General features: G+C 66.9%; 9 protein-coding genes across 9 annotated transcripts; 5 read left to right on the top strand and 4 right to left on the bottom strand.

Moving 5' to 3' along the window:
• Positions 1 to 97: 97 nt before the first annotated feature.
• MICPUN_60312 (predicted protein) lies at positions 98 to 763 on the top strand (the record flags this gene model as incomplete). The annotated part of the gene is made up of 1 exon (XM_002504021.1): positions 98 to 763. One exon carries the CDS (start codon positions 98 to 100, stop codon positions 761 to 763), a length of 666 nt encoding a protein of 221 aa, XP_002504067.1.
• Positions 764 to 872: 109 nt separating this feature from the next.
• Positions 873 to 1,755, bottom strand: MICPUN_101631 (predicted protein; the record flags this gene model as incomplete). Its single annotated transcript, XM_002503667.1, has 2 exons — positions 873 to 1,300; positions 1,458 to 1,755. The coding sequence occupies 2 exons, from the start codon at positions 1,753 to 1,755 to the stop codon at positions 873 to 875; spliced, it is 726 nt and encodes a 241-aa protein (XP_002503713.1).
• A 138-nt stretch (positions 1,756 to 1,893) lies between these two features.
• MICPUN_60310 (predicted protein) lies at positions 1,894 to 2,553 on the top strand (the record flags this gene model as incomplete). The annotated part of the gene is made up of 1 exon (XM_002504020.1): positions 1,894 to 2,553. One exon carries the CDS (start codon positions 1,894 to 1,896, stop codon positions 2,551 to 2,553), a length of 660 nt encoding a protein of 219 aa, XP_002504066.1.
• A 138-nt stretch (positions 2,554 to 2,691) lies between these two features.
• Positions 2,692 to 3,423, bottom strand: MICPUN_101630 (predicted protein; the record flags this gene model as incomplete). Its single annotated transcript, XM_002503666.1, has 1 exon — positions 2,692 to 3,423. The coding sequence occupies one exon, from the start codon at positions 3,421 to 3,423 to the stop codon at positions 2,692 to 2,694; it is 732 nt and encodes a 243-aa protein (XP_002503712.1).
• Positions 3,424 to 3,716: 293 nt separating this feature from the next.
• On the top strand, positions 3,717 to 6,245 carry MICPUN_83396 (predicted protein; the record flags this gene model as incomplete). Its single annotated transcript, XM_002504019.1, has 2 exons — positions 3,717 to 4,070; positions 4,122 to 6,245. The coding sequence occupies 2 exons, from the start codon at positions 3,717 to 3,719 to the stop codon at positions 6,243 to 6,245; spliced, it is 2,478 nt and encodes an 825-aa protein (XP_002504065.1).
• A 286-nt stretch (positions 6,246 to 6,531) lies between these two features.
• MICPUN_60307 (predicted protein) lies at positions 6,532 to 7,371 on the top strand (the record flags this gene model as incomplete). Its single annotated transcript, XM_002504018.1, has 1 exon — positions 6,532 to 7,371. The coding sequence occupies one exon, from the start codon at positions 6,532 to 6,534 to the stop codon at positions 7,369 to 7,371; it is 840 nt and encodes a 279-aa protein (XP_002504064.1).
• Positions 7,372 to 7,482: 111 nt separating this feature from the next.
• On the bottom strand, positions 7,483 to 8,340 carry MICPUN_60306 (predicted protein; the record flags this gene model as incomplete). Its single annotated transcript, XM_002503665.1, has 2 exons — positions 7,483 to 8,130; positions 8,260 to 8,340. The coding sequence occupies 2 exons, from the start codon at positions 8,338 to 8,340 to the stop codon at positions 7,483 to 7,485; spliced, it is 729 nt and encodes a 242-aa protein (XP_002503711.1).
• A 205-nt stretch (positions 8,341 to 8,545) lies between these two features.
• On the top strand, positions 8,546 to 10,057 carry MICPUN_113315 (hypothetical protein; the record flags this gene model as incomplete). Its single annotated transcript, XM_002504017.1, has 1 exon — positions 8,546 to 10,057. One exon carries the CDS (start codon positions 8,546 to 8,548, stop codon positions 9,998 to 10,000), a length of 1,455 nt encoding a protein of 484 aa, XP_002504063.1. The 3' UTR covers positions 10,001 to 10,057.
• Positions 9,998 to 11,488, bottom strand: MICPUN_113316 (predicted protein). The gene has a single exon (XM_002503664.1). It carries the CDS (start codon positions 11,404 to 11,406, stop codon positions 10,168 to 10,170), a length of 1,239 nt encoding a protein of 412 aa, XP_002503710.1. The 5' UTR covers positions 11,407 to 11,488; the 3' UTR covers positions 9,998 to 10,167.
• Positions 11,489 to 12,413: the final 925 nt, after the last annotated feature.

Below are 12,413 nucleotides of genomic sequence, written 5' to 3'. Positions count from 1 at the left end.
GCCCATTTTCTCGGCGGCGGCATTTTACACCGCCGCCACTCCGCGAGGCGCGCCCCCGACGGCGCCTTACGGAATCGGCGAAGCCGCGACGTGAGAGATGGGTTCGTCGTTGAAGAAGAAGCGTCGCAAGCGCCCGTCCAGCTCCACCGTCAAGGTCGGCCGCGTCAAGAAGCAGAAGCAGACCGTGAAGGTCACTCCCGTGCTCTTCCCGGGCGCGGCGGACCAGACGGGTTGGGACGAGGACACCACCCACCAGCTCAACTACGAGAGCGTGGGCATCGCGTCCGACCCGAACAAGATCGGCAAGACCGGGCGCAACTCCGCCAGGCTGGATGAACCCAAGGCCGGCGTGGGAGGCGGGGCCGAAGGCGGCGGCGACGGCGGCGACGATGCCGGCGCCGACGGGAAGAAAAAGAAGAAGAGGCTGCCGTACACCGCGAACGACGGCACGGTGGCGGGAACGGCGACCGTGGGGGGCGACGAGGTCCGCGGCGCGCTGGGGCAGATGCGCAGTACCGGCGCGGCGGCGCCAAAGAGGCTCACCACCAAGCAGCGGAGGATCGTGAGAGCGCTGGTCGCCAAGCACGGCCACGACATTGTCGCCATGAGCCGCGACATCAAGCTCAACAAGATGCAGCACACGGTGGCGCAGCTCAGGGAGCTCGTGGTGTCGTTTCTGGCGTACCCGGAGCTGCTTCAGGAGGGCGGTGGGCCGCTGGGGTTCAGGGCGCCGAAGAAGGGCAGCCTTAAGGGCAGGTTCTGAGTGCGGTCGGGTCTTTGACGTCGCCGTTGTAATCCTAAAAAATCTATCGTCGAAGTAAGCGCTCGTCGTCGACGCTTGTCGCTACCGCGCGTGATCGTGCGCCGCCTCGTCAACGCCGCCCGCCGTTCCCGCCCCCGCCCCCTCCCCTGCGAGAGAGTCCCCGCCTCGTGCCACCGCCGCCGTCCCCGACGTCGTTGGCGTACGCCTCCAGCAACTGCGCCAACAAAGCGTCGTCGATTTCCGTCACGTTGTAATCGTCGAGAGCCTCCGCGATTCTCACCGCGAGCATGTGCTTGCATATCAGCTGCTCGCCTTTGGACAGGACGTCCCACTGAAAAGCTCTGCAGCTGCAGTAGTGCGTCGGGAACACCAGGTACTCCTCCTTCGCCCCGGACTTGCCCCGAACCTGCCAGCACGAGCGCCCGGACTTGACGGCGACGAGTTTTTTCACCGCGCGCTTCTGATACATCACGAGCGAGTTTTCCAGGTGTTTCGCGTCGAACACGAACGCCAGGAGCTCCAGCTGCCTGTCCGTGACTGCGATAGGAGTGCGGGAGCGGACCCGGGAGGACGTCAGCGAGTGAGGCGGGGTTCTGTCGACCGTCGGAACAGACGTGGTCGCTCGGACTTGGGATCTTTTTGGTTTTGGATCTCGGCGGTTGCGGGTGGGGCGCGACGCCGTGCGGGCGCGTACTCTCGGGTTTCTTCACGTCCGTGCCGCTGTTGCGTATCTCGTCAAAGATTGCGTCGGCGATGGCCATGGCGGTGATCGGCGGCCCGGGTCCCATCGGTCTACCCTGCGGCGAGAAGCCCGGGGACCTGCCGTAGGGCGGCGAGTGCGCCCCCGGACCGCCGTGCGCCCCCCCTCCCGCTCCCCCACCGCCGCGGTATCCATCGCCGCCCCGGGTCTCCGCGTGCCCGTCGCGCGCGCCCGGGCCGGCGCCTTTCCCCGGGGTGACCGCGCCGTCCCACCCGCCGCCGCCCGGCATCATCGTCGCGCGACCGGTCGTGTGACGACCCCGACGGCTTCTCTCGTCGTTTTCAACATTTCATTCACGGCGTCGAATCGGGGCGAGGTGATGACACCGTCGCCACATCGCGCGGCTCGGGGCCCGTGCTGACGAGGCGTCATGTCCCGCGCACACGCTAACGTCGTCGCGGGCGAGGGCGACGAGTCCGACAGCGACGACGAGGACTGGCTCGACGACGTCGACGTGCCCGAGCTCACCGCCGAGGACATCCGCGCGGCGGGTCTCGAGTCCCCGTTCGTCACCCCCCACGTCACGCCCAAGGCTGAAGCCTCCAACGGGACGTTCGGCGGGAACGTTCCCGCCGAACGACGCGAGGGTGCAGCCGGGACGGCGGGCGTGGGGGCGGGAGTCGGCACTCGCGTCGTCCCCGGGGATGACGCCGCGAGGGACGCGGGGGCGAGGGACGTTGGGACGACGTTCCAAATCGGCGAACCGTCGGTGAGCGCCCCGGCGGTTCGTCCCGCCGTCGTCGTCCCGAACACCGCGACGCAACGGAAACTGGCGACGCGCATCGCCGCCGGGAGAAAAGCGATGTACGTGAAGCACGCGTCGGGGCGGGAGCTCGCGTCGAGCTTCATGAGGGGCACCGAGGAGGCGCTGTCCGCGGCTGGCGCGCACTGCCACGACATCGACGACTCCGTCCGGCATCTCACGGCGAACCTCGCCGAGCTCGCGTCCACGGGGCGGACGGAGTGGGCGCGGGTGCCGGAGAAGTCGAGGCCGCCGCCGGACATATACGACCGCGCCCTGCGAGGATGACGAGCGGGTTTATAGGGCTGCGGATTAGGGAAGCCGGCGACGATGGCGTCGCGGCGACATCTTCTTAGATTCTACTCGAGTCACTAATAACGTTAGGGTAGCTACCGAACTCCACCGAGACTCGGCGCCTCGTGCGTATCAGTCGTACTGCTGGCGGAGTACCATCTCCGCCTCGCTCTTCCACTCCACGCTGTCTCGCCCGTTCTGTCCAGCCTGCCGCTTCCGCCGTTCGGCGTCCATCCGGTCGTTGCCGCCCCTCTTCCTCGGCGCGAGCGCGCCCGGTCCCTTGGCGAGGAACTCGTTCACGTCCATCGCTCCCGACGCCGGCCTGCCCCTCTGTCTCTCGCCCAGCGTGGGCTTGGGTGCCGCGCCGAGCACCGCCATCGCGAGCGCGTCGCCGCCCCCGCGCGCGCCGTTCCGAAGCGCCCTCTCTGCGTCCCCCATCGACGCCTCGTTCATCTTCCGTTCCTTCGCGGCGATCTCGTCCGCCCTGTACCTCTTGGGCGCGGACGAGACCGTCGCGGACGCCCTGTGCTTCGCCGCGAGCTCGCGCGGCTCCTCCACGTCGTACGCGTCCGCCGCCGCCTGCTTCGTCGGCGCGTACACGGGCGTGTACCCCAGCTTGTCCATCGGGCGCGTCAGGAAGTCGGGGGGCTTGTCCACGCGGTCGAACAGATCGAGTGCCGACGGGAGAGGGCGCGTCACCGGCTTGCTCTTCTCGGGCGGTGGTTCGGGACCCAACGCGACGGGCGCGGCCGCGACGATCGCCGCGGCGGCATCCTCGGAGTCGGAGTCGGAGTCGCTGGAGTCGCTCAGAGACGGACCGTTCTCGTCGTCGCTTCCGTACGCCTCCAGCCCGAAGAACGCCATTGTTGTGACGCGATTGACGTGACTGGAGATCCTTTTACCAATTCCCGGGCGCGAGACGACCGCGGACCATCCTTAGGCGAGCACAGCTGTGTTCGCATCGAACGAGCCATGATGGACGAGTCCGTGCTCGGCGAGATACGCGCGGCCATGATGCAGTGCAAGACCCCGACCGCGTACGATAAGGTCTACAAGGTGAGGTCTCACACCGCGCCCGCTCGCGGGGTCCGTTCAAAAATGGAACCCCGGATCTCGCTCGCGTCGTTAGGGCACCGCTGACCTCGCGTCCCCCTTCGATGCAACAGGACGAGTGCACGTTCAGCTTCGACACCCCGCTCTCCCCCGGCGGTCTCCTCACTAACCTCGCCACGCACAGGTCCGTCGGCGTCGACTTCATCGACATGGAGCGCCGCCTCTGCGCCAAGCACGGCGACCCTTCCTCGCTCTACCTGCTCCAGCGATGGCGCAGGGTGAAGAAGCCGCAGGAGGAGCTGGACGCGAAGAGGGACCCCACGAAGCTCGCCATCGGCGTGGAGGGCGGATTCAACGTCGACGACGACGGCGACTACGACGTCGTCAAGGCCAACTTCCTGAGGGTGTACCCAGCCGGAATCGACGTGGAGCTCCCATGCGAAGATCTGCCTTTTGCCGTCGCCCAATGCGTCGAAGCGGTCCTCCAACACGCGGGTGTCCACGCGCAGGAGGAGGTCGCCACGTGGCAAGAGGAGCGCCGCGAGTCGCGGTACGCCGACGCGTTGGTGCAGGAACCGAGCGAGGGGCGCAAGATCTCTCCCGATCCGAAGCGATGGAAATGCGCCGAGACTGGCGCGAGTGAAAACCTGTGGCTCAACCTCTCCGACGGATTCATCGGCAGCGGCCGAAAAAACTGGGACGGCTCGGGTGGAAACGGCAGCGCCCTGCGCCACTACGAGAAGTGTAAAGCGGAGGGTAAGGAGTACCCGCTCGCGGTCAAGCTCGGCACCATCACGCCCGCCGGCGCGGACGTGTACTCGTACGCAGCCGACGAGGACGACATGGTGACGGATTGTAAACTCGCGGAGCACCTCGCACACTGGGGTATCGACGTCATGCGCATGGAGAAGACGGAGAAGTCCATGGCTGAGCTTCAGATTGACCTCAACAAGGGCTTCGAGTTCGATAAGATAACGGAGGCGGGCGCGGAGCTGGCGCAGGCGAGCGGCGCCAGACGCGTCGGGCTCAAGAACCTGGGCAACACGTGCTACGTGAATTCCGTCCTCCAGTGCCTCAAGGAGGTTGCCGCTTACGAACGAAGGTACTGCGCGGGCGCCGACGCCATCTTCGAGTCGTCCCCGGCGGACGCGACCGGCGATTTCTGCACCCAGATGGCCAAGATCGCCGTCGGTTTGGTCACCGATCGATACGCAAAGGGTTCGGGGTCCGACGACGACGCCCCCGCCGCCGCCGCCGCCGTCCAGCCGAGAATGTTCAAGGCGATCGTCGGCAAGGGTCACCCCGAGTTTAGCACCGGCCGGCAGCAGGACGCGGTGGAGTACTTTCAGCACCTGCTCGAGGTGATGACGCGCGCGGAGCGAGCCGAGACGGGACGCGTGGGCGCGATTGACGGTTTGAAGTTTACGGCGTCTCAGTTTGAGTTTGAGGTTGAGGAACGCGTCGAGTGCGTCGAGTCCGGCAAGGTTCGGTACGTGACCCGCCGCGAGAACGTGCTGCCCCTCGAGGTTCCGGTCGATTTGGCCACGAACAAGGAGGATTTGGATCGCGAGCGCGAGTTGAAACGGCAGAAGACGGAGAGCGGGGAGAGCGGGGAGCGCCACGGGGACGATGACTCTGTCCGCGAGCCCACGAGGCCCATCGTCCCGTTTGACGCGTGCCTGTCCGCCTTCGCCGCGGACGAGACGGTGGACGATTTTTACTCCACCGCCTTGGGACGCAAGGGCGTCGCGGCGAAACGCGCGAGGCTCAAGACCATGCCGCCGATCCTCGCGGTCCAGGTCAGACGGTACTACGTCGCCGAGGACTGGACCCCGAAGAAGCTAGACGTCTTGGTGCCCATGCCGGAGACTGTCGACGTCGAGAGCGTTCGGGCGACGGGGCTCGCGCCGGGAGAGGAGGAGCTGCCCACCGCGGATGCGGACGAAGGAGGAGGAGGACCGGGGGCGGGTGCGGGCGGCGAGCCGCGGGCGCCCGTGGAGCCCGACGCGTCCATCGTGGCGCAGCTGGTGTCTATGGGTTTCAGCGAGAACGGGAGCAAGCGAGCGGCGATCGCCACCGGAAACTCCTCCGCGGAGGGAGCCGCGGAGTGGGTCTTCGCCCACATGGAAGACCCGGACTTCAACGATCCCCCGACGATCCCGGGCGGCGCGGGCGGCCAATCGGGAGCTGACGCATCAACCGGCGTCGGGCCACAGGCGCCGGACCCCGCGAACGTCGCGATGCTCGCGTCGATGGGCTTTGCCGAAAATCACGCGACGGCGGCGCTCGCCGCTTGCGACGGGAACATCGAGCGCGCGGCGGACTGGCTCTTCTCCCGCGCCGACGACCTCGACGCCGCGGTTGCCGAGGTTAACGCCGCGGCGGGCCAATCGGGAGGTGCCACGTCGGCACCCGGGGACGCCGAGTCGGCCGGCGAGTGCGAGGACGGGCCGGGCAAATACGAGCTCTTCGGGATTGTGTCGCACATGGGCGGCAACACCGCGTGCGGTCACTACGTCGCGCACGTCAAGATCGAGGGGCAGTGGCACATCTTCAACGATCGCAAGGTGGCGATCAGTCAGAAGCCGCCGCTCGAGCTGGGCTACCTCTACTTCTACAGGCGCGGCGCGTGACGAGATTCGGCGCCTCCCCGACTTCCCGTGAAAAAAGCGTTTCTGCCGTTTCGCCTGCCGAGTGAGTTTTCTCGGACGCGTCTCCCAACCCTCCGGCTTCACCACTTCGACAACCCGCGCCCGTACCCCGCGCCCCTCACAAGTCTCCGGCACCATAGCGTCACCACACCAGTTCCTCAAGACCCCGCGCGCGTACCGCATCCCGCAGGTCTTAAAGCTCTGGCGCGACCCGGCCACGTTCACGTGCGGCCCAACCTCCCCCGCGACGTATTTGCGAACGCCCCTCATGGCGAAGAACGGCATCGGCATCCTCTCCGTGTCCCTCGAGCGACTCCGGATCGACACCTGGGACGGCTGGGACTGCGTGGATAGGCCGGAAAACGTCAAGGGCGGCAATAACGACGCGCCCACCGTCGCGGTCGCCGTCAACTTCGGCGCGCCGTGCGCGCTCGACGCCCTCGACGTCAAACTCCCCGACGGGCGCGTCGACGATCGCACCGCGAACATCGTCCACCAGTCGTGCCGATCGTGGCACGGCGTGCAGCTCAAGTCCCTCGCGGACATCCTCCACGTCGAGATTCGCGAGAGGCGGCTGTTCGACGACTCCACCGACCCGCGCGCCATCGTGTCCCTGCCGATCGCGTCGTTCATCGAGTCCGCCTTTGTCAACTCTGACGGCGACGGCGCCAAGCGGGATCTCAGCTTCGAGTCCCCCGACTGTAAGACGTCGGGAACCGCGACCGTTCGCCTCAAGTTCCACCTCCAAGCCGACGTCCTCGCCGCGCTCGCGAGGGGCGTCGGACTGGAGGACGCGTCCGGCGCGTCCGTCGTCGCCGCCGACACCCTCGCCGCGGTCAAGCTCGGCGTACTCCCGCCGGACAAGGACGCAGAGCGCAAAAAGATGGAAGCCGACGAGGCTAAAACTTTCAAGCGGAGCAACAACAACGGCAAGGGCGCGGATGGCTCGTACAACTCCATGACCGCGGGGATCAAGCGGTTCCTGTCCGAGCCCAAATCCCCCGCCAAGCAGCGCAACCAGTTCGTCAACATGCTCGCCAACTGCGAACTCCCGGCGGCGCAGCGCTCGCGCGGCAGAGCCAAATCCCGAGTCGTGGTGAAGGCGTGATCGACAGCTGCGACCGACGCGAGACCCGCCGACGACAAACGCACCTAAACGCGCTAATAAACTACATTCGAATCAAATCGATCGACGACGCATTCGACACGAATCGCATTCTCACGACGCCTTATCGCCGCCGCCCCTGCGCTTCCGCTTTTTCTTCGCCGCGCCGCCGCCGTCGGTCCCGCTCCCCCGCGACGGCGCCTTCGCAATCTTTTTCTTCACGCTGAGCGGGTTGGGCCCCCTCGCCTTCGGCTTCTTGTATCGCACGTTCGTCCGAACCCCTCTCGCACCCCGCACCACCTCCTCCTGACCCAGCGCGTTTCGTTCCTCCTCCGTGAGACCCGCGCCGTGTTCCCTCTGCGACGCCACGCCGCTGCCTTCCGCGTCAGCCGGGGGCTCCATCTGCAGACCCGAGGTGTGGCAAAACACAACCGGCGTCATGGGGGAGTCGGCGAGCAAACGCTTGCGGAGCTTATCGTCCTGCGTGCACACGATGAACCGCTCGGAGTTGCCGCCGTCAACCGCGGCGACGATGCTGTCGAGCGCGGGCGCGGGCGGGTCCGGGCCGTCCTTGACCTCCTCCAGTTTGCGAGCGTAGAACGACGCCTCCTTCAGATCCTTTCCCATCAGCCTGAGCTCCTCCTTGACGCATCGCGTGGTGAAGAGCTTCGAGGGCGCGCCGAGGTACTTGACGACCACATCCTTCGCGTCGCCGAGCTTCATCGACATCACCGCGTGGATGAAGTTGCCGTCCACGAGCACCTGGACCGGGGGAACGGAGGGAGCGACGCGTGAGTGACGGGCGCCGAACGGTCTCCACCGCCGCCGCCGGGGGAGAATCTAACTAATGGGGAGCGGGGGCGCGGGCGGGTGGAGGCTGCGGGCGCGTACCTTGTAGGGCGCGCGGAATCCGTGGCACGTGCGGTAGTACCGGAGGTACTTGCGGACCTTACGGGCGCGTTTGACGCGCATGGCTCCGCGGACGGCCGTGCGACTGCGCGACGAGGCTTTCTGGGCTCGGGCACTTCGTCAACTCCGTAACTTCGGCGCCCTCGCGGTGCCGAGCCGATAAAAGTTTGAACCTCCGAGACGACGGGTCGCAGCTCCGTCGCGCGCGCCCGATCGCCGCGCGACGCGATAGTCGGCATCGGCCGCCGCCGCGCCGCGCTGAACGGCGATGTTCGGGGACGTGTACAACAATCGCAGCCATTCGCTGCCGGACAGCCCCGCGGGTGGCGAGCCCTCGCCTTTGCTGACTCGTCTCCTCATTCCCGGCGAGCAGGACGCCGAGGACGGTTCGGGTTCAGCCGCGAGGACGACGACGCGCGATGGGCACGGCGAGCCGCCGCCGTCGTCGTCAGGAGCGGATATCGACATCCGAAGGTCGCCGGCGGGCGTCGAGTCGGAGTCGTCGCGCCGTCCCCTGCTCGGAGGAGGCGACTCGCCTCGCGGCGTCGACCCCGCGTCGCGTCCCCTCCATCGCGACGCGCCGCTCCCGTCGACGTCATCCACCGACAGGATCTACGCGTTCGATCCGTGGACCAAGGTCCCCGTCATCCTCCGCAGGCGCCCATCCCACGACCACGACGACGACGACGACGACGACCGCGCCCGCCCGCCTCGCGTCCTCGTCCTCAGGTGGTGCTGGCTACCGGAAGATCCCAGCTGGTGGGTCGCGTTCTGCTACCTCGTCGGGTCCGTCGGCTTCGCCACGGGCGCGCTCGCCTCGTGCTTCGAACGCGTCGTCGACTCTCCCCACGCGTACCTCGCGCTCGAGGTGACGCCCTACGTCCTCGGGGGCTGCGCGTTTTTGGCGGCGTCGGTGCTCCTCGTGTTCACGTCGTACGAGGCTCGATACGGCGAACCCGGGAGGGCGGATCGGAGACGGGTGGCGACGCGACACGCGTTCTTGGGGCACGCGGGACGCGAGTGGCAGCTCCGCGCGGCGGTGGGGGAGGCGCGCGGGGTGGTCGGGTCGGTCGGGGTACACGCGCCGGTGACGGACGCGGACAGGTCCGAGATGCACACGCTCACGGCGGCCATGGCGGAGGCGCGAGCGCTGTGGCTCGCGAACGACAGCTGGACGCGGCGACGCCGAGCGCTGGAGCTCGTCGGTTCGCTCGTCATGTTGCTCGGCGTCTGCTTGTACAAGGTGATGGTGTTCACCATGCTGGCGAGGGCGTTGTTGGGGGACGAGCGCATCGGGGGTTGGAGCGAGCGTAAGGAGAATTGGTTGATGTTCTACCCGTGCGTGGTTGGATCGGTGGCTTTCGTGGCGAGCTCCTACGTCCTGTGGTGCGCCGCGAACCGTTCGTGGCGTCCCCCGTGGTTCCCCTCGTCCACGAGCACGTGGATCGCCTACCTCTCGCTCGTCGGCTCGTGGTGTTGGGTGTTGGGTTCGGCCAGGGTGTCGCGGGGGTTCGGGGAGCGGACGGCTAAGTGGGTTCCGGGATCGGCTCCGGGTTGGCCGATTCCGTTTTTTGGTTTTTTCGTCGGCAGCCTCCTGTTCACGGCGCAGTCGCTGCTGATGGTGCACGAGATCGCCGAGAACGAGGAGGAGAACGCGCGGGGTCGGGGTGCGGCGGACGCGGAGGTCGGGGACGTGCGCGCGGGAGGGAGAAATAGACGATGAATCGATCGAGTTAGTCAACACCGTTTGTGGTGAAAAGTGTCTGAAAAGTATGTCGCTAAAACTTCCGGAGTCGAGCGACGCCGCTCCGCGCGCGCGCCACCCTCCTTCCCCGCTAAACCATCTCTCTTTTTACAACACGATCCGCCCATCGTCCCGTCGAGGCTCGCTCACGAGGCGCTGAGCGGCAGGTTATACTCGTCCGAGGTGAACGCGTTGACCAGCTTCTGAATCTCAGCCTTCAACCCGTCCAGGACCGCTTTCCCCGACTGCCCCTCCAACCCGCTGGGCGCCACGTACGTCTGCGACGTCATCGAGCAGATCGGCAGGCCGTTCATCTTGGAGATGTTCGCCGCCAGGTCCGGCGCCATCTTCATCGCGGTGAAGTACCTGGAGCGGAACGCCTGGACCACGTTGCCATCCGCCCCGGGCGCGATCGAGTCGACGTCTTTGAACAGCGCGCGGTACCTATCGTCGTGCATGCACGCGCTCCAAACCTGCTGCGCCATCGCGTCCATCTGCGCCATGACCGTGTTGGACGGCCTGAACGGCGAGTGGATGCCTCCCTGCGTCTCCGTCTCCTCGTTCTTGTTGCTGGACACCTTCGTGAACACGCACTTGGCGACCCTGGCCCTGAGCTGCGCCTTGGCGCGCATCGGGATCATGACGTCGGTGAAGAGGGAGTTGCCGGTGACGTCCTGGAACAGGCGATTGAAGTCGCCGTCGTCGAAGGAGAGCGGGACGACGACGCTGTCGCAGGTGGCGAGCGCCATCTTGGTCAGCACGCACGCGGCGAGGTGGTCGGTGTCCACCATCACGGCTTCGAAATCGGCGGGGAGGGACGCCACCGCGGCGCGGAGTCGCTGCGCCGCGGGCCACCACTCGTCCCCCTTGCGCGTCCACAGCGGCGAGTGCCCGGCTTCCTCCGCCTGAGTGTCCGTCCACGAGACGCTGCCCGCGCTGGGGACGAGGTAGAGGTTACCGGGGATCGCCGCGTTGTGATCGGCGGGGCGGATGAGGTAGTTTCGCAAATCGACAGTCGCCGTCGACGGGTCCTTCTTCTTGGCGAAGAAGGCTCCGAAGATGCTGCCGCCCTTCTTCTCCGCGGCGGCGGCGTGCTCGTCGGTATCCATGGCGTGCTCGAGGTCGCGGATGAGCCCCTCGGCGCGAGTGTCCTCGGTGGTGTTTTCCACCGTCACCTGAAGACCCTTCATCGGGGCTCCGAATCCCTCGCGCGCGGAACCGCCGAGGAGCAGCGCGGTGATGTCGGAGTAGAGGGAGAAGTCCAGGACGAGCACCTTCTTGTCGGGTCTCGCCCTGGCGGTCTCGCAGGCGGTTTGAAAGGCCATGAAGGTCTTGCCAACGCCGCCGCGGTTGTTGCAGAACGCGATGGAGTGCGTGGGGGCCATCGTGCTCGGTGCCGCGGTGGGGGTGCGGTCTTTTTCTTTGTTGTTTGTTGTTGCTTTTCCCCTCGACGAGGAGGGTGCGAGCGAAGCGGTTAGGGCGGTCTCGCGCGAACGAGAGAGCGGTGAGGGGGTCGGTGGTAGTCGCACGGGGCGAGGCGCGACGACGCGGGAACGCGGGTGGGTCGCGGTTTGGCTGAGGCGTGCCGCGAGGAATGAGGATCGGGGCGTTTTCGAACCGCGTAAAATGCCGCATCACGCGGTTCGAGCGTTCATCGCATCGCAAAAAGTCCAGGCTGGCGCATTTCTATTTGATAACCCGCTCTGCTAACTGTGTTTGTGATTTACTTTCGTGTGGGTATTCAGTTACGGATGAAAAGAGTTCTTTCTGTTTCGATTGAGCCGAAGAGCGCGCGACCGCTCGTTGTTTGGGATCCCGTCAAGGCGAGAGCCGGAATTGGATTCTCGGTGCCGTCACCAGCCGAAGCGACGATGGTCCGCAGGAACCCCGCCGAGGTGGCGGACTGGCTCCGCGCGAGGGGAAAAGCCGCCCGCCCCGACGTCACCAGGGCGCGCGCGAGCGCCCTCGGCGAGATATTCTCCCTCGTCGACGAGTCGGAGACCGGCGCGCTGGATGCATCGCAGCTTCGCGAGGCGCTGACGGTGCTGGGCGACGTCTCCGCCACCGTCGAGGACGCGACGCGCGCCATGGCCCGAGTCGGCATCGCGCCGGACGGTAAGATGGAGTTCCCGGAGTTTCTCGCGATCGTCACCGGACCCGAACCCGTCACGCCGAGGCTCGCCGCGGGCGCGCGACGATCCACTCGGACATCCCTGCCGCCGGAGCTGACGGCGGTGGCGCACAGGCGCGCGCGTCTCATCGACCGAGTCGTCACCAACGAAGGCGGGGCGAGGGTCCGAATCCTCGAGCGCGCGGAGGAGAGCGCCCGCGTCGATCCACTCGCCGCTAAGACCGCCGAGCGCCGCCTCCGCCGCGAGGTGGCCGCCAACGC

Source organism: Micromonas commoda, chromosome 7, assembly GCF_000090985.2.
Source record: "Micromonas commoda chromosome 7, complete sequence".
Classification (NCBI taxonomy): domain Eukaryota; kingdom Viridiplantae; phylum Chlorophyta; class Mamiellophyceae; order Mamiellales; family Mamiellaceae; genus Micromonas; species Micromonas commoda.
Note: the sequence above shows the minus strand (reverse complement) of the source record. Positions and strands in the feature narration are given on the sequence as shown.